Here is a 19,096-nt window from a genome sequence, read left to right as displayed (position 1 = left end):
AAGACAAGAGACACTCTGTGGAGGACCCAGAGCCTCACCGAAACTCCTGGTTCTCTTTAACCTGCTTGTACCTTTCTGGGTCAAGCAAACCCCACTTTGCAGAGATCTTTGGAATTGAGATTATGTCCTGCATCACTGAATCACATATGAAAATGAAACACATTTTCATTGAAGAGTCAAAAAAGTGAGGGCAAAATAAAACATTTTAAGATTAACGAAAGAAAGAAAATCTGAGAATTTGTAATCAGCACACCCTCACTACAAGAAATACTGAAGGATGTATAAGTAATGTGAGCTCAGATCAAAGTAGGAAAAGCAAGAAGGATTAGGACGACTTTATAAAATAATAATAATTGTGACTTGTGGCCTTTTTTAAAGTTTATTTATTTATTTTGAGAGAGCAGGAGAGCGCATGTGCGTGCTTGAGTGGGGGAGGGGCAGAGATGGAGAATCCCAAGCAGGATCTATGCTGTCAATGCAGAGCCCATTAAGGGGCTCGATGCCACGAACTGTGAGATCATGACCTGAGCAGAAATCAAGAGTCGGACATGTAACTGACTGAGCCACCCAGGTGCCCCATAAGGTATATTTAAAATAAATAACAGTAATAACATATAAGTTAGGGGGCAGTAAATGGAATTAAAAGGTTTTAAAGATCCTGTATTATCCAGGATGAGAGTAAACATCCTGAGGAATTTGAGACTTTGTTAAGTTAGGAATGAATTTCTGGGGTAACCACTGAAAGAATGGAAACAGTGGTATATACCCTACAATCTAGTAGAGAGGAGGAGAAAATAAAATGAGAAAAATGTATAATCAATCCAAAAGAAAGAAGAAAACAGAACATGAAGAATAAATAGAAGACATAAAATAAGATCGTGGCTTTAAACTCAAATAATTCAGTGTGTAAATAAAATGTAAGTGGCTAAATGATTCTTTAACAGTCACCAATATAAAAATATCCAACTATATTTTTACAAGAGATATATCTAAAAAATAAGGATACAGACTGTTTGAAAGTAAAAGATTGCAAGAAGAAACATCAAGCGTTTCAGTCAGGTTTTAGCTGGGAAAACAGAAGCCTCTAGGTGTTCAGAGTGAAGAACTTTATTTAATACAGGGAATTAGAGACTTCAATGATCTTTGAAACAGCCGGGTGATAAAGAGCAGGGAGCAAAGGTCAGCAAGCTGCTTTCACACAAAATCTGCTTTCAGGAAAGCAACTGGGTGATTTTCAGGAAGATTAATAGCTGCTCCTTCTCCTCCAGTTTCCAAATCCTGTGCAGTTGTCTCTCATTGGCTAAGTTCAATCCAGAATCATAAAGAAAAGAGATACAGGGAACTGTAGTTCCAAGCTTCCTATTGGAAGCAGAGATAAATGCTGAAGGAAACAGTGAGGATGCCTACCTGAGATCAAGCAATTCAGCCCAAAAGGAAACAGAGGTAGCTATGTGAGTATCAGATCAAAGTAGACTCTAAGGTCAAAAGTATTACTAGAGACAGAGAGAATCACTTCATAATACAAAAAATAATAAAGATTCAATTCACGAGCAAGATCTAATATTTGAATTTGCACTTGCCTAATAAGAAAGCCTCAAAATATATAAAGCTGACAGAACCACAAAGAGAAGTAGATACACCCACAATCATATTGGATGGGTTTTATATACTTCTCCCAGAAATAAACAAATAATTCAACAAGGATGTACAAGATTTGAAAATATGAACAAGGTCACCTTAATGGACATACATAGGGCAATGTGCTCAATAATTCTATTCTTTTCTAGCACACACAGAATGTTCTCAAATAATGAGCATATCCTGGGAGATAAGGCAAATCTCAACAAAGTTCTAAAAGTCAGAGTTGTACACAACTGACCTCAATAAAATTAAGCTAGAAATCAACAACAAAGAGGCAATTAAGGTCATCTTGTTTCAGAAATTAAGAGTCATAGATCATAAAAAATTAAGAAATATTTAGAACAAAGAAAGGGTGCCTGGGTGGCTCACTCAGTTGAGTGTCCAACTCTTTATTTTGGCTCAGGTCATGATCCCAGGGTCATGAGATCAAGCCCCACATCGGGCTCCATGCTGATCCTGCTTGGGATTCCTTCTCTCCCTCTCCCTCTGTCCCTTCCTCACTTGTGCCTGTGCACTCCCTCTCTAAAAGAAAAAAAGAGAAATATTTAGAACAAAATGACAATTAAAATACTGTACTTCATAGTATGTAGGATAAACTAAGGCAGTATTTAGAGGAAAATTTGTAGCCTTAAATGCAAGTGTTCGAAAAACAGAAAGACTGGCAATTAAATTACTAAACATGTGAAAAAGGAGAAGACTATGGCCCATAACCAAGAGGAAAATTGGTCAAAAGGAACAATAAACTAAAACACTTTAATTTAAACAATAATTTTATAAATGCACTCAGCGGGGAAGGACTCATGAACAAGAACTCTGGGGTGGAGAAGACAGAGAACAGATATCAGAGGGGGGACGAAAGAGAAAGGGGCCAGTGAATATGGTTGAGGAGAGAGCTAGGCTTAATGAAATGGATTTGACAGACATCTTCGGAATAGGGAAGTTCCAATATTTTCTTTTAAATTATCTGCTAAGGGTTGTTGATCCCCCTCTGCACCCCTCCAGCCTTCACCAGACGTCTGTTTGAAAGAGCGGCCTCTTATCTGGGGTCAGAGGGTGAGAGTTAAGCAGCAGGGGGTGTGTTCTGGGAGAGAGGAACAAACAGCTGCGAGATGAACTGTGCAGACAATGATGCAGCTGGAGTGCCAGGCGTGGGGCAGGAGGTAAGGCCCTGTGACTTTAGCCATCATGGAGAAGCAGAAGAAACCCACGGGTACGGAACAGGGGTGCCAGCAGATTTTTCCCTAGACCTGTTTATTATGCATGTCGGGGTGACTGAATTTACAGGGAGGAGGATAAAGCTACCCCACAGGTCCTTGGCATCCTCTCCCCTGGATGCAGATCTGCCCAGGATGCAAAGTGCTACCGGGCAGGCTGCTTGGCGAGTCTGGAGGCAATAAAAGGATGTGCTAAATAACCAGATTCATCGATGGGACGTGCCGATACAGCCATGGTCACCTCTGGGCCGTTTTACAACAATGGATGAAGTTATGGGCGGGGGAGGGGATCAGGGTCACAAAGCTATTAAAGTGAGAGAACGGGGATTTGAACCCGGGTATGTCTGTCACAGAGGCCTGCACTCTGTCCTTCACATCAGCATAGATGGCTCACGTCTGTTTCAGTCATTGTCGAGGAAAAGAAAGACCCCAGCCTGGAATGGTATCTCAGCCAAGCTAGACTGGGTGCTCTGCAAAGACCTATGATGGATGTCGCATTTTGCTCCTTGTATTTGATATGTCTCGTGTCTTTTTGTTCTGCTATTCCTCCTTTTCTGCCTTCTTTTGCATGAAGTGGATATTTTCCAGTGTACCATTTTAATTTCTTTGTCGATCTGTAACTACCTTTCAGAGTAATTTTCTCAGTGATTGCTCTAAGAAGTATAATGGACATTTAAGTCACAATCTACCTCAGATTAATGCTAACTTAATTCCAGTAGAACAGGAAAACTTTGCTCCAATATAACTCTGTCCCCTACACCCTTCTTTGGCAAAGATCTATGAAACATGTGTCCCTGGGAGACTTCTGGTAAATAATAAACTATTTGTGCTTTACTTATAATTCAGGAAAGCAACTGGGTGCTGACAGCACATTACTCAAAGTCATACAAAGTCATGGGAAGCCAAGTGCAAAGGTCATAATTAAGATCACTTTTACTGATTTTTATGTCTAAAGCTCTATAGTCCCTCGCATATGCTGTGTTAAGAATAAAAACATGGCTATGTTTGCACCTGTGTGCAGTGCCGGGGGAAAGAGTGTGAACTTCAGCAAATCATAGTACCTCAAAGCAGTCGTGCAAGCTGGAATGCATTAGACGTTCAATAGCCCCTTGAATAGCCCCTGATGCAGAGTTCATGGGTCACTAAGTGACAGGATGAGTTTCTTCAGCTGAGATAAGACTTAGTAACTCTTGAATGGTACTTTGTTCATGGACACTGAGATGGTGTTCTTTGGCTAGACCGAAGGCTCTCTCAGCATATTCTTGTGCCTGGAATGGAATTACAGTTACAAAAGGAAGTCGTCATAGGAAAGCTTTACACTGGGAAGCCCCATCTGTGCTCAACATGGGAAAGGACCCATCAGCTTCTCACGCCAGCCACCGGTGTGAAAAGTTTCCACTTTTGGAGTTTCCACTTGTTGGAGACTTGCGAATACCCACTAGGTCCTTACAACTAGCCACACACGTGCTGAGTGGGGCATGGGGGACCAGAGAAACCCACCTGGCTTGACAAACTAAGTACAAAGTACGCCTTCTTAACAAAGTGAGATCTCCACAGGATCTGAATCAGGACCCTCTGAACCAGCACCGGGAGGCCAGGGGCGACAGGTTCCACAAGCAGCTTCCCGTCCTAAGGGGCCATGGTCTAGAGTTTTGACTTGGACAGAGGCCTCACAGGACATCCTGGGACAGACTCTGGGCTGGCTCTTCTCCCCTCCTCCCCCTTCCTCCCTTCCTCCCTCACTTCCAATAAATATTTATTGAATGGCTACTATGTTCCAGGTACTATGACCACAGGTGGAAATTCCTGCCCTCCTGGAGCTTACAGCACAGTGAGGAAGAGAGGCAATAAACAAGACGAACAAGTAAAACACCACAGTATCCTCAATAGTGATACATGTTAAGGAAAAGGATAAAGTAGGAAAGGGGGGTTGGAAGCACCAGTGGCAGTAGCAGGATTTTGCAGCTTTCAGTGGGGGGGGGGGGGGGGGGGGGTGCAGAGAAAGCTTCGCTGAAGACAGTTGAGGAAAGACCTAAAGGAAGTGAGGTGGCAATCTGGAGTAGATATATGTGTCCCTATTCTCTAAGGACCTCTTACAGATCTAATACCCTTCACATGCCTTAGGGTAAGGACTTCCTTGAGTACACAGTAGAAAATTGGACCTGGGACTGTAGAAAAGAGGTTTTTACAGTGTAAGCTTGGAAATTCAATGGAAATGCTTCCCTGTTCCCTAAGCACTCTTACTACATCCCAGATAGGGTTGGTGTCCCTCCCTCGCATTGCCCACAGAGCCCCGGTCTTCACGATCACACTGGATTATAACCCACTGACTGCGAGCACCTCTAGGTCCTGGTATACAGAAGGCACTTAGTAAAGTTTGCTGAAGAAAGGTAGGGAGGAAGGGAGAGGGGGGAAGGGAATCCTAAATTTTCCGTGACACCCACACACAAAGGCCTCCTCCAGCCAGCCCTCCCTCTCTCCTTGCCTGCTTTCGTTTGCTTTGCAGCGCTATTTGCGATCTGAAATTTTATTCCCCATTAAATGTTGCCTTGTTTATTGTGACCTCCCCTCCTCCAAAAGAAGTTGGGCAAATAATGGACCCTCTCTGTGCCTCAGTTTCCTTACCTGTAAAGTGGGAATAATAAAATACCTACTTCATAAAGTTGGCCTGACAATTAACTGCATTAGTTCGTGAGAAGTACCTAGGCTAGTAACGGGCATATCCCTCTGGAAGAAGACAATGCAGTTTCCATTATGCAGGCTGGACTCAACAAATGAGAAACATCATGAACATCTGAACTCTTCTGAAGTGCGGCCTTACTCAGAGGGCAGAAGCCAGTGCAACTGGGCAAAACACAGCTGAATGCAACTAGAGGAACTTCTACCTCCATTAGACATGGCGCTTTTCTGGGGAAACTTGCCTTTGAAGAATTCATCATCAGGTAGTAAAGCATGACCAGGGTATTCAGAACAAAGATAGTTTTTTGGGGGGCTGTGTCAGATGTAGATTCTCGAATGTTCCAGACTGAAGTCAGGATCTGAATGGCTTCTGCTTCCTGGGCTTCATCTGCAAGGGGAAAGGGAGGAAGCTGGAAAGAAGAAACAGGCTGCGGGGAGCCGCTGGGTCTCCCCTCACGGGTGAGCACAGAGCTGACAGGGCGCTGGCCTTGGGCACAAGGCACAGCAGGTTCTTCACCCAGAGGACTGCGGCCACACGCGAGCAAGAAGATGGGCAGTTTCAGGCAGCTCCGTAAAACCTGCTCACCCCAGTGGGTCTCAAGGTAACTTCTGTCTTTCAGAGTCCTAAACTCTCGATTTCTTAGGCTCCAAATGCAGAGGCTGTCCCAGCGGGATTCCTTGGTCCCACTTAGCTTCCGCCTGAGAGCCAGAGAGGGAGCAGGGACTTCCAGCAGCCAGCAAGCAGCTTAATCTTCTCCCAAATCCAAGGTGCTGGCGCCTCGGCCTTGCTGCTTCCCCATGTAAGTTTGTTTACACTTCCTTCCAGTGGTGTTAGGCCCTACTCTAGCGACTATTTATTCACTTATTATGAGTTATTTGGGGCCACATACTTCTAAACACTTTTTACATACTTAAGAAGTACGTAAGAGAAGAAGACAGAAAGGGCATACACCATAACCCTAAGGTTGGCTGCCTTTGGATTTCTAAGTTTTCTGCTTTCACATAAACCACTTTTATAATGAGAGAAAACTGAATAAAGTTATTAATTTAAATTGTTTTTAATGTTTATTTATTTTTGAGAAGGAGAGACAGAGAGACAGAGCATGAGCGGGGGAGGGGCAGAGAGAGACGGAGACACAGAATCTGAAGCAGGCTCCAGGCTCTGAGCTGTCAGCACAGAGCCCAACATGAGGCTTGAACTCACGAACCTCAAGATCATGACCCGAGCCAAAGTCGGATGTTTAACTGACTGAGCCACCCAGGTGCCCCTAATTTTTAAAAATTTTTTTAATGTTTATTTTTTCTTGAGACAGAGACAGAGCATGAATAGGGGAAGGGCAGAGAGAGAGGGAGACACAGAATCCGAAACAGGCTCCAGGCTCTGAGCTGTCAGCACAGAGCCCGACACAGGGCTCGAACCCACGAAATGTGAGATCATGACCTGTAATTTTTTTAATGTTTATTTTTGAGAGAGAGAGAGACAGAGTGCAACTGGAGGAGGGGCAGAGAGAGAGAGGGAGACACAGGATCCAAAGCAGGCTCCAGGCTTCAAGCTGTCAGCACAGAGCCCGACACGGGGCTTGAAGTCAAGAGCCATGAGATCATGACCCAAGCCGGAGTCACTTAACCAACTGAGCCCCCCAGAGGCCCCTGTCCTAATTTTTTAAATCTTAGTTCAAAACCTCTCCTCCAAGAAGTCTTCCCTATTTAACACCATCCAACTATCCTCACCTCTTCATTCTAGGACTCATCTTGTAATATAATTTGTACTTGTAGGCGTTTCCTTTTATTTCATATAGGTCCTGTGTCATCAACTACACCGCATGTCTCTTTTGAGCAGAAACTAGATCCTCTGCCCCTTTTTATTACCTCAGAGGGAACGATGCTGTACAGTGCCACTCAGTACTCACCCTCTGTTGAGCCTGGGGACAGAGAAATAATGAGACCCGGCCCTGCCGCTGAGAAGCTCACTGCCCAGTAAAGGAAGAGGTGAAGGCCCCAGAACAAATGCGCAGTATGAGAGAATTTACCTTGCCTTATGTGCCCTGGAGAAATGGAGGCTCTGCAGAAATCACAGGGGGCTCTTGTAAGTCTTTTTCTCTTCACATCCATACCTTATGAGCCCCCGGAAACGCTGTGTATAGTACCAGGGCTCTGAATTCTTCCCAACACTGGTGAAATCCCTTTGGTTTTCCTATCTCAGTGTCCGCTTCAGCAAACTACAGGAGATGGCACTGGTGTGCTCCTGACAGGGACAGTGGCTCTCCCTCTTGGGGAGAAGGCCTGTGGATTAGGTGGGGTGAAGCCACTGCTCTGTTCCCCAGGGAGAGCTGCCACTTACCCAAGCCGGTGTCAGTCTCAAATCGTTTGCCCAGCAAGTCTATCTGTTGGATGCGAGCCTCTGAGAGCACTTGGTAGCGATTGTTCAAGTATTTACTCCAGATCTCAGAGACCTGTTGGGAAAGCAGACACAATCAGAGAAGCAGGCCAGACCTGAGCCTAGTGTATTTTGCCGGTGGAGAAACAGGAAGAAAGAAAAGTGGGATATATCGTGTATCAGGCCATGTGATCTTGGGCCAATCATCTCATCTTTCTGTGCCTCAAATTTCTCATGAATGGTCTGACACCGGTTGTAACTTAGAAGGCCAAAGCATCAAGGCTCAACCCCCATATTCCCCAGCTCACCTTCGTGTACAATGTGTCTGCCACATCCAACTTTTTAAGGCCGTAGAAGATATTAGCCAGGTGGAAGTAGCCTCCTGACGTCCTGATATCCTCTGTTCCAAATGCACAACTGGCAAAATAAATCTACAGCAGAAGGAAGAAGGGGTGCTTCAGTTCCCTTTGTAAATCATGTATCTGATTTTAAGAACTTGTACACCTAGAATTTGTAACGATACAAATAAAATTAAAAAGCGGGCAAAGGATCTGCATAGACACGTCTCCAAAAAGATATGCCAGAGGCTAATAACACATGAAGTGATGCTCAACATTATTAGTCATTACAGAAATGCAAAATAAAATTGCCGTGAGATACCACTTCACACACACTGGAATGGCTCTCATCAAAAAGGCGGAAAATCAGCGTTGGCAAGGACATGGAGAAAACGGAACCCTCGTCCACGGCTGGTGGGAATAGAACATGATGCAGCCTCTGTGAAAGACGGTTCGGCAGCTCTCAAAACATTCAACAGTGAGTTACTACATGACCCAGCAATTTCGTTCGTAGACGCACACCCAAGGGAAATGAAAACTTGTGTCCACACTAAGACTTGTACACAAACATTCACAGCAGCGATACTCATAACAGTGGAGACAACCCCAATGTTCATCAAGTGATAAATGGCTGGACAAAAATTGTGTATATCCAGAAGATGAACACTACTCAGCAATAAAAGGAATGAGGTATTGATACAACAACATGGATGAACCTCTAAATAATTCTGCTAAGTGGCAGAAGTCAGATGAAAAGACAACATATCATTCTGCTTATAGTAAATGTCCAGAAAAGGCAAATCTAGGGAGACAGAAAGTGGTTGCCTGGGGCTGGGGGTCAGAGTGAGAAATAAACTGCAAATGGATATGAGGGCTCTCTGGGGTGATGGGAATGTTCTAAGACTGGACTGGACTGATGGCTGTACAACTCTGTGAGTTTACTAAAAATCATTGAGTTGTATACTGAAAGTGGGTGAAGTCTATGATATGTTATCAATGAAGCTATGGTTGATTTTTTTTTTGAAACGTAGGCAGAAGAATCTGAGTTTGATCTGTACCTTAACTATATGGCCCAGCTCAAGACAGAATCTGTTCCTCTGTTTAATTTGTTGTAGAGTGAGAGTATAGAGAGAAAAGGCAGAGGAAAAAGTGTCTTAGTCAGTCTCCTAGGTGGAAATAGATGGCATCCTCAAAGTATTTCCTGAAGACAGTTTAATGAAAGGATTCTTAAAGAGACATACAGAGGTCAAGGAACCAACAAGAGCTAGTAAAGCCCCAGGGACCATGAACGGCAAGAAACTATTACTGTCCAGACTCCTGAAAAAGTGAGGGAGAGAGCAGGGTCACCGGGGCCCCACAAGAGCTAGAGCAATGGGAGAAGGCCACCTGCCAGGAGCTGTGGCCATGGAGGAGCAGTGCTCGTGCCAGAACTGGGGTGAAGCAGGAAGGCAGCAGAGAGAGTAGATACCCAACCTCTATCTCCTCCCAACATCCACTCCCCTGTCACGCCTCTCACTCTGCAAATCCAACAGAAGCCAAAAAGCAATAGAGTCCGGTCATGTAGTCCACAGAGGTCGGCCTCACAGGGCACAGTAGAGCAGAGAATGGATTTGAGGTAAGGGGATATGGAGACTAGCCAGCACAAGTTTCCAGTGGATTTATCGACATTGTGCAGTGGCAGGCAATCAGAGGGAGGGCTGCCCGGTGGAGAGGCTGAAGAGACAACCAACTTGCGTGGAGATTGCATCCTGACCCTAACCTCATCCAGATTTCAGGTTCAGGAACTTTTCTGTCTGTTAATATTGTCCACTGCTGAAATCCTAACAGAAACAGCATAAATTCTGAAAGAACAGCTCAGTCCTCACCCTCATCATCATCTTATCTAACATTTGTACATAGTTTCATAGTTTATAAAGTATAGTTTATAAAGAACTTTCATATGCCAACAGCTCTGAAGTAGAAACATTGATGTTATATGTAAAAACAACAGCCAAAATGCTGCATAGATATTGTCCTATTATTAATCTCTTCAATGACCCAATGAGGCACAGGCTATTTGATGATTTCTGTCTTATACTTGATGAAAGAGTTGAAATAATTGGTCCAAGATTATGGCCAAGAGTAAAAGTAAAGCCCTTCTCTTAACCAGTGTGCTGTTCTGCCTCCCTTTATTATCCTCAGAGCAGTCGGGCTTGCAGAAGTGGCGTGACCTGGCCTAAGGATGCACAGTCAGGAGGTGGAGAGGCTTGAACTCAGGTTGTTAGAACCACGTTCTCGCTGATACCTCACCGGTCAGTTGTAAACGGAAAGTTTTAGAGAAGGGCTCAGTTAAAAAAGAACAAACAAAGCTCAGCATAGCTGCTCTCAGAAACATTCAGGTGTCATAATTTAGCTTGTTTACATCATTGGCCAGATGATAACGGGCTTCCTCGTAGTTTTCCTTAGCTATGTGGAGAAGTCCCAGGTTCCGATGCAGTAAAGACTGGATGGCATAAGAGCATTCCGTTGATTTGAGGACTGTCCACTGGGCTTGGGATAGGTATTCCTCAGCTTGGACAGTCTGGCCCAGACCTGCCCAAAAGAAGTAAAGAAGGTTAGAATTTATATCCTGGCCAGAGAACACATGATGAAATACGATTCAGCACCTATTCACTCATTTATTCATTGACTCAAACATTTATTGACACACAAAACTTGTACATGAACATTCATAGCAGCCTAGCCATAATAGCCAAAAAGTAGAAACAACTTAAATGCTCATCAGCTGATGACAAACGTGGTCTATCCATACCCATGGGTGGAATATTACTCAGTCACAGAAAGGAATGAAGTACTGATCCAGGCTAGAGCATGGATAAACCTTGAAAACATTGCACTAAGTCAAGGCAGACAGATATAAAAGGCCACATAATGCGGGATTCCACTGATATGAAATGTCCAGAACAGGCAAATCCATAGAGACAGAAAATGGTGGCCAGGGACTGTGGGATGGAGAACGGAGGGTGACTACCAATATTCCATATTGGTATGGGGTTCCATTTGGGAGTGACTAAAATGTTCTGTAATTAGACATGGTGATGGTTGCACAATCTTGTGAATACACTCAAACCGCTGAATTGTACTTTAAAGGAGTGGATTTTATGCATGTGAACTGCACCTCAATTAAAAAGTTATGTCTATGTATACTTAATATCTTTTATGTACCAGGCCTTGTGTTGATTGATGAGGATTCAAAGATGAATCAAAGCCACTGCCCTTCAAAAATTTACAGCTGGGTTCAGGAAATGCATGTGTGTGTGGCATGAAAACAAATACATTTGTAAAATAGTGTAAGTGCAACAATAGTAACATCATAAGGTTTGGAAGTGGCAGAGATGAGGAGGCGTTTAATTCTATGGATGGGGTGGAGAGGGGGCATTGGAATGGGGAGAAGCATGGTCAGTGCTCTGGATTGAATGCTGTAGTACCCCAAAATCCATAGTTGAAGCCCTAATCCCCAAAGTGATGGTATTTGGAGGTGGGCCTTTGGGAGGTAATTGGGTCATGAGAGTGGAGCCCTCAAGAATGGGATCGGTGCCTGTAAAAGAAAAGGTACAAGAGAGATGATCCCTCTCTCTGCCCTGGGAGGATGCAGTGAGAAGGTGGCTGTCTACAAGTCCAAAAGTGCGCCCTCACCAGACACCATATCTGCTGACAACTTGATCTTGGACTTTCAGCCTCCAGAACGGTGAGAAATAACTGTTTAAGCCACCCAGTCTGTGGTATTTGTTACAGTAGCTGAACTAAGACAGGAAAATCTGAGCTGAGTTTGGAAGATGAAAAGAAGTTTTCCTGAGAGATAAGGGAGGGTGGGCATCCGGGGTGGACAGTAACACATGCAGAACCATGAGATACGAAATAGTGGGCTGTGTTTGGAGAACCATATATGGGTCTGTGATGCTGGAACACAAATGTGTGAGTGATCGAGTGGCAGGAAATGAGGCTAAAGAGGCAGTCATAGGACAGGTCATAGAGGGCTTAGTAAGTTGCGCCAAGGAGCTGGAAGCACGTGGATAAAAGGTAGAGGATTTTCAGAAAGGGAGAGAGAATTGGATTTAGATACAGAAGGATACCCAGGAGCCAATATGGAGGAGGTACCAGAGGGAAGGAAGAAAACTGGAAGACTCTGGAAGACTTTGGAAATAGTTCAGGCCAGAGCCTGAACTAAGGCAGTAAGTAAACATGGAACAGATACACAAGAGGCATTTAGGAGCCAGAATGGACAACACATGGTTACTAGGTAAAAGGCACCTTTATTTCTAATGTTCAGATATTGTTGATGCTTAAAACTTTTTTTTTGGTTGTGGGGCGCCTCGGTGGCTCAGTCAGTTGAGTGTCTGACTTGAGCTCAGGTCATGATCTCATAGCTCATGGGGCTTGGCCCCACATCTGGCTCTGTGCTGACAGCTCAGAGCCTGGATCCTGCTTCAGATTCTGTGTCTCCCTCTCTCTCTGCCCCTCCCCCGCTCATACTCTGTATCTCTCTGTCTCAAAAATAAACATTAAAAAAATTTTTTTAAATATAAAAACCTTTTCGTTTGGTTGTAAAGATACATAACAGTTTCCTGCCTACCTGCTTGCCTTCTAGGGAGGCTGTCAGAAAACTAAACAGAAAACTACTGTGACAGCCTTCTGCAGGAAGCATGCTCTGGGTGCAAAGTATTTCATGTAATGGGTGCTGCAGCAGAAATGGTCAGGAGATGAGGCCACACACCCCTCACAAGACAGTCTTCAGTTCTGCTTGTGCTTTCTCCCAGGCCCAGTTCATAGGGATTAAATAATAATTAGGAATTATTAAATAATGATTATTTAATAATTTAATAATAATTAGAGATTAAATAATAATTAGGAATAAATAATGTAGGCATTATTTATTCTAGTTGTAATCACAGGTCACCGAATTAAAGGAGGCGAGCTGAAGAAGCAGCAAGCTAAGGGAGGAAACAAGGAACTTATCTTGACTGAAGTTCAAACTAAAACAGGAAAATCCTCAATGAGAAGCAAGAGGCTGAGGCCATGATCCTGGCTCATGTGGACATGGCAAGTCACATCTTCCATGCAGATTTGCTCTGTAAAATAAGAGCTTGAGACTGCGGTCCTCTCAAATTTAAAGAAGCAAATGACTCTTAGCAAAGGTTATTTAGACGGGGGAAATTGGTAGAGGGCATTGACGTATACTGGACGTTTCTCATTCTCATTATCCAGTTTTCATTCAAGAAGGCCATGCCAAGGAAGGAAGGGCCCAAAGCTAAGCTGTACCAGCAAATAACAAGCATCCCAAAGGAAAAGGCATCCTTGGGAGAAAAATATTTGAGGCCCCAAATTCAGAGAGCAGGGATAGTGAGGCAGGAGGAGTGCACTGCTCCAAGCAGGTCAGAACTGAGACTGCGGCTGCTGGGTCGGTAAGTTCAGGCATGCTCTCCTGGGCACAGTGTTCGCCTGGACAGGCGTAGGGATGGAGTGGAGATACTAGATGCACAAAGTTGCCAAAGGAAGTGAGACTATCCTCAAAGGTCATGTCCTAAAATGTATGGAATAGAAAAAGAAGGGATAGCCAGTTAAGGAGTAACGACACTCGTCTGCAGGGTGAGACAATAGGCTTACGCCGGGCTGGCGGCCGAACTGAAAGACATTATGGAGGAAGATTTTGTAAGGCTTGGTGACGAAAGCAAAGGAGCACAGAATAAAGCAGTCACAGATAATCATCTGGGAGGCTGGGAGGCATCCAGGGGAAGGAAAGGGAATTCATATTTACTGAGGGCCTGCTATCTGCTGTGTGTACACCACGCTAGGCCATTTGCATGCCAACAACCCTGTGAAATACGTATCAGAGGAGGAAACTTCATCCATTCATTCAACCGTACATTCGTCTAATTTAGACTCTGCACCGCTCTGCTAGCTGCTCAGCGCATGCTAGTGAGTGAATAAAACACACATGATCTCTGACCTCAAGGAGCTTATAACCAAGGGAAGTAGACACACAGTAAAGAAACAAAAATGAAGTGCTGTGAGGGAAATGAACAGAACACGGTGATCAAAAAAAAAAAAGAGGGAAGAAACCTACCTTGATTGGATGTTTAGGGAACACCTCTCTGAGAAGGTGATATTTACACAGACACCTGATGATTGAAGAGAAGCCAGCTGTTGTATAAGGGACTAAAGCAAGAGTTGGAATTTGAACCCAGGTTCTCCTGCTTCCAATGTGCTGACAACAGTGGGGGAGGGTGAGTGAGGTGGCTCTTCGAAGTGTAACTGAAAATATCATCTCTAGCTTATTAAAACTCCAAAATTCGACGGAAAGCAAAAGAAAAGGCTAAAATACCTCTTATTTTCCCACTCCAGTCTGAAGGAACCGCTAAGATGAGAAAGAGACATGTGCTCAAGGAATGTGATTTATTTAGGGGCGCCTGGGTGGCTCAGTTGGTTAAGCGTCCGACTTTGGCTCAGGTCATGATCTCACGGTTCATGAGTTCATGAGTTCGAGCCCCATGTCAGGCTCTGTGCTGAAAGCTCGGAGCCTGGAGCCTGCTTTGGATTCTGTGTTTCCCTCTCTCTCTGCCCCTCCCCTGCTATTTAAAAAAAAAAAAAAAAAAGAATGTGATTTGTTTAGACTGACAAAAAGGTTGAAAAAGTTTTCAGTCAATGACTGGGGGAGGTATTAATGAGAACTTCTATTTAGACAGAACCTTCCAGCTTGCAAAGCACTCTCACGTTCATTACACACAAATTCATTTAATCCTCAAAACAATCCTGTGAAGGGCACTTAGATTTGCCAAATGCTTTCTCAGGGCCCACTCGGCGCCAGGTTTGTGGGGAGGCAGGTGGGGTTTGAGCACCTCCTCTGTGTTAAGTGCTGTTCTGTGCGTGAAGACACTCTGATGAGTGAGAACAGGGACAGTTCCGATTCTCCCTCAGCTTATAGTCCAGAGAGAAAGAGAAACTGTAATTAAGTAATCTCATCAATGGATATGTACACCCAGAAGAGAAAGAGGTTTTTAAGGGGACATATAAAAAGAAACTTGGTCCAGTCTGGGGGCTTAAAGAATTAACTCTTTAAATTCTTTTTTTATATTTTTTTATTTTTATTAAAAAAATTTGTTTTTAGTGTTTATTTATTTTTGACAGAGACAGAGACAGAATGCAAGTGGGTTAGGGGTAGAGAGAGAGGGAGACACAGAATCTGAAACAGGCTCCAGGCTCCGAGCTGTCAGCACAGAGCCCGGCGCGGGGCTCGAACTCACAAGCTGTGAGATCATGACCTGAGCCAAAGTCGGACGCTCAACTGACTGAGCCACCCAGGCGTCCCCAAATTTTTTTATTTTGAGAGAGAGAGAGAGAGACCAAGCAGAAGAGAGGGGCAGAGCTGGACAGAGAACCCCAAGCAGGTTCCATGCTCAGTGCAGACTCCGATGCACGATTCTATTCCACGACCCTGCGATCATGACCTGAACTGAAATCAAGAGTTGGATAATTAACTGACTGAGCCACCCATGTGCCCCAAGGGGGTGGTAACTCTTGAGTTTAGACCTAAAAGATGAATAGGAGTTAGTTAGGTGGAGGGGAGGGGAGAAGAGATGGGGAGAGTGGCTAAAGAGGAGCCTTCCCAAACAAGGAGGCCAGTGTAACTAAAAGGGAGAGAGAAGATGTGAGATGAGGTGACAGAATTCATAAAGGCTCGATCACGCCGCAGCTCATGGGCTGCTTGGAGAATCTGGTCTTTACCTAGTGGAATGGTCTGATCACATTTTGTGTGGAGGCCAGACTGGAGGGAGGCCAGATCCCAGCTAGTGAGCAATAGTCCAGAAGAGAGATGATGAAACTTAGGCTAGGGAGACTTTTCTCAAATCCCACAGCTAGTCAGTGTCAGAAATACACAGAGCCTGAGCTGTATCTCTTTGTCCAGTGCTCTTCCCAGTAGTTTTGGTGGAGGGACAGCTGGAATGGGGAGCCAGACCTGAGCAAGTGAGGAGGGGCATTCTCGCAGTTACATGGCCTGGTAGAGGGGAGTAAGAGTCCAAACTGGTGAGGAGGGGATCGATGCAGAAGCAGAAGCCCTGATTGAGGAGTCAGAGCCCATGGAAGGAGAGAAGGACATCTGCAAAGGGAAAGAGTAGGGATGGAGATGGGAGATTAGTTCATACAGGGGAAGTGATGAAATGTATTAATGAAAAAGGAAGCCAGCATTCTCACTGTCAGAGAAGAGAACTACAGATATGGAATGGGAGGAAATTAGATTGGGCATGGGTTCATGCCAGTACCTCTAAATTCAGTCCAACAGGTGTTGGTAGAGGTACCAGGTACTGGCATGGACCCATACTCATATCTCTATCTCTATCTATCTTTCTATCTATTCATCTAACTATCTTTCTAGAGAGAGAGAGAGAATGAATTTAGATGTAAAATGTGCATACATTATTATATTCATACATATTCCCTAACTCTGTCCATTGAGAAGGTCTAGGAGTAGCCCTACCCCAACAGCAATGCATATGTCTAGTGCACAACTCTTGGCTTCTGAATCCCATTTTCCACTAAAAAAAAAAAAAAAAAAAAAAAAAAAAAAAATCAAGGCTCCTTGGAGGTATGTTGAGAAAGCAGGAAAGTGATAAAGAACATTGGGGATTGTCAAGGAGACACAGAAGCCAGTTTGAACGGGCAGCCACAAAGCATAAGAGACTCTTAAAAACTGAGAACAGGGGCGCCTGGGTGGCTCAGTCAGTTAAGCGTCCGACTTCGACTCAGGTCACGATCTCGCAGTCCGTGGGTTCGAGCCCCGTGTCAGGCTCTGTGCTGACAGCTCAGAGCCTGGAGCCTGTTTCGGATTCTGTGTCTCCCTCTTTCTCTGACCCTCCCCTGTTCATGCTCGCTCTCTCTCTCTGTCTCAAACATAAATAAACGTTAAAAAAAATTAAAAAAAAAAAAAAACTGAGAACAAACTGAGAGCTGATGGGGGGTGGGGGGGTGGGTACCGGGTATTGAAGAGGGCATCTTTTGGGATGAGCACTGGGTGTTGTCTGGAAACCAATTTAACAATAAATTTCATATATTTTTAAAAAAATGAATGGCCAGCCACTTAGAATAATCTAAGCACCAAATTAATGATAGTAACAGATTATTAACCCATTGAATAGAACAGGGAACCAAGAATTCATTCTGATATAAATAAATAAATGAATATATTAAAAGTTTGATGGAATGGGATATTTCTATAGTTTCAGAATACCTCCCCATAAAATACTTACTAATTGCAAAGAGAGGGAAGAGTATACAAACAAGCCTGTCAGACGCCACCAGTAAAGTAACTTAAATGGGTATCATCAGTAATGGAACAAATTGAAAACATATGCCAACTTGCAGGATGAGGTGAGAAAGAATACAGCCCCACTTCTGTGATATTCCTGCCAAAGATACATCACCTGAGTCCAGTCGTGAAGAAACATCAGAGAGACCCAAATCAAGAGACATTTTATAGAATACTTGGCCTTTAATCTTAAAAGTGTCAGAGTCATAAAAGCCAAAGAAAGATTGAGAAACTATTTCAGAATGAAGGAGACTAAAAATACATGGCAACAAAATGAAAAGGATGATTTTGAACTGCATCCTTCTGCTATAAAGATGTTATTGGGACAGTTGGAGAAACTTGAATGGGATCTGCTTAGTAGATGATTGTAGATGGTGGTGGTACTGTGTTATGAAGGAGAACGTCTTTGCAGGAAATGCATCAGGCAAGCAACTTACTCTCAACGTAGCTCAGGGGGAAAAAGTTCAAGGTACTGTATTTCCAATAGCCTTTCTTTTTAAAAGTTTGTTTTAAAAAATTTTTTTAATGTTTATTAATTTTTGAGAAAGAGAGAAAGAGGGAGGCAGGGTGGGAGGGGCAGAGAGAGAAGAAGACACAGAATCTGAAACAGGCTCCAGGCTCTGAACTGTCAGCACAGAGCCCAAGGTGGGGCTCGAACTCACCAGCTGTGAGATCATGATCAGAGCCGAAGCTGGACACTTAACCAACTGAGTCACCCAGCGCCTCTAAAAGTTTGTTTAAAAAAAAAATAGTGGCTATTAAGATGTATAAAATGGTTGGATAGTAATTAAAACATTGCAGATGCTCAAAAAGGTTAATTCCCCTCCAAAATGCTAATTGTCTTCTTGTAGCAACCACTGTGTGGGATGAAGCTCTGCCAAAGCTGTGCTTCCCACTCTCAGAACCCCCTCTCCCATCCACGGGAGCAGGTTCCTATACTCCTGTTACCATGTGACCCTGACACAAAGGTAGGTAAAGGTAAACACCACACTCAAGCTGAGTCAACACAACGGTCTCTTCTAGGAATTGAACACTGGAAATCAGATGCTAATTAGTTTCTGTTACCCTCCTTGAACCTGGAGGACATGTAGATTCCCTGTAAATTCAGCTACATCTGATATTTTGGAGTAGTGTCTTCCGTGGTAGGCATCAGGCAGAAAAATCTGCAGAGATGGAAAATAAAGCAGATGCGAAGACAGAAGCAGAGACAAGAGACAAGGCCCAAGAGAGAAGCAGAGCACCAGCCTCAGTTGGTTACAACACTCTGATTCTAGTGCCTCGTGAAGACTCAATTCCCCTGGGACACACCAGGGTCCTCGTAAATGTCCTCTTTCTGCTTAGACCAGCTATTTAGTGGATTTCCATCAGTAGTAGCCCAAAGTTGATGACATCTGCTTCCCCACCTTATGCCAAACTTTACAGCAACACTGCTCTTTTACGAAAAGTGTCTTGGTGCCACTTCCAAGGTTGCACTCTTTGGCCACTGAAACGACCCAGTATAGTGCTC

The 19,096-nt window shown here is 44.0% G+C and overlaps 1 protein-coding gene across 4 annotated transcripts in view; it reads right to left on the bottom strand.

Moving 5' to 3' along the window:
• Positions 1-3,765: 3,765 nt before the first annotated feature.
• Positions 3,766-19,096, bottom strand: part of ZMYND12 (zinc finger MYND-type containing 12) — a 28,091-nt gene continuing 12,760 nt past the window's right edge. For 3 of the 4 annotated variants that reach the window (XM_019429197.2, XM_019429196.2, XM_053896630.1), the window contains exons 5-8: positions 10,651-10,820; positions 8,220-8,342; positions 7,876-7,987; positions 4,857-5,922 (exon numbers count right to left, since the gene is read on the bottom strand). In XM_019429197.2, coding sequence (XP_019284742.2) covers positions 5,558-5,922; positions 7,876-7,987; positions 8,220-8,342; positions 10,651-10,820 — 770 coding nt within the window. In that variant the 3' untranslated portion in view covers positions 4,857-5,557. Of the gene's footprint in view, positions 4,124-4,856; positions 5,923-7,875; positions 7,988-8,219; positions 8,343-10,650; positions 10,821-19,096 lie in introns of those variants that run through there. The other variant, XM_019429195.2, reaches the window with a different exon arrangement.

The sequence above is a fragment of the Panthera pardus genome, unplaced genomic scaffold, assembly GCF_024362965.1.
Source record: "Panthera pardus isolate Hobbes unplaced genomic scaffold, ASM2436296v1 HiC_scaffold_11, whole genome shotgun sequence".
Lineage (NCBI taxonomy): Eukaryota > Metazoa > Chordata > Mammalia > Carnivora > Felidae > Panthera > Panthera pardus.
The sequence above is the reverse complement of the archived record's forward strand: the minus strand, read 5'-3'. Positions and strand labels throughout refer to the sequence as shown.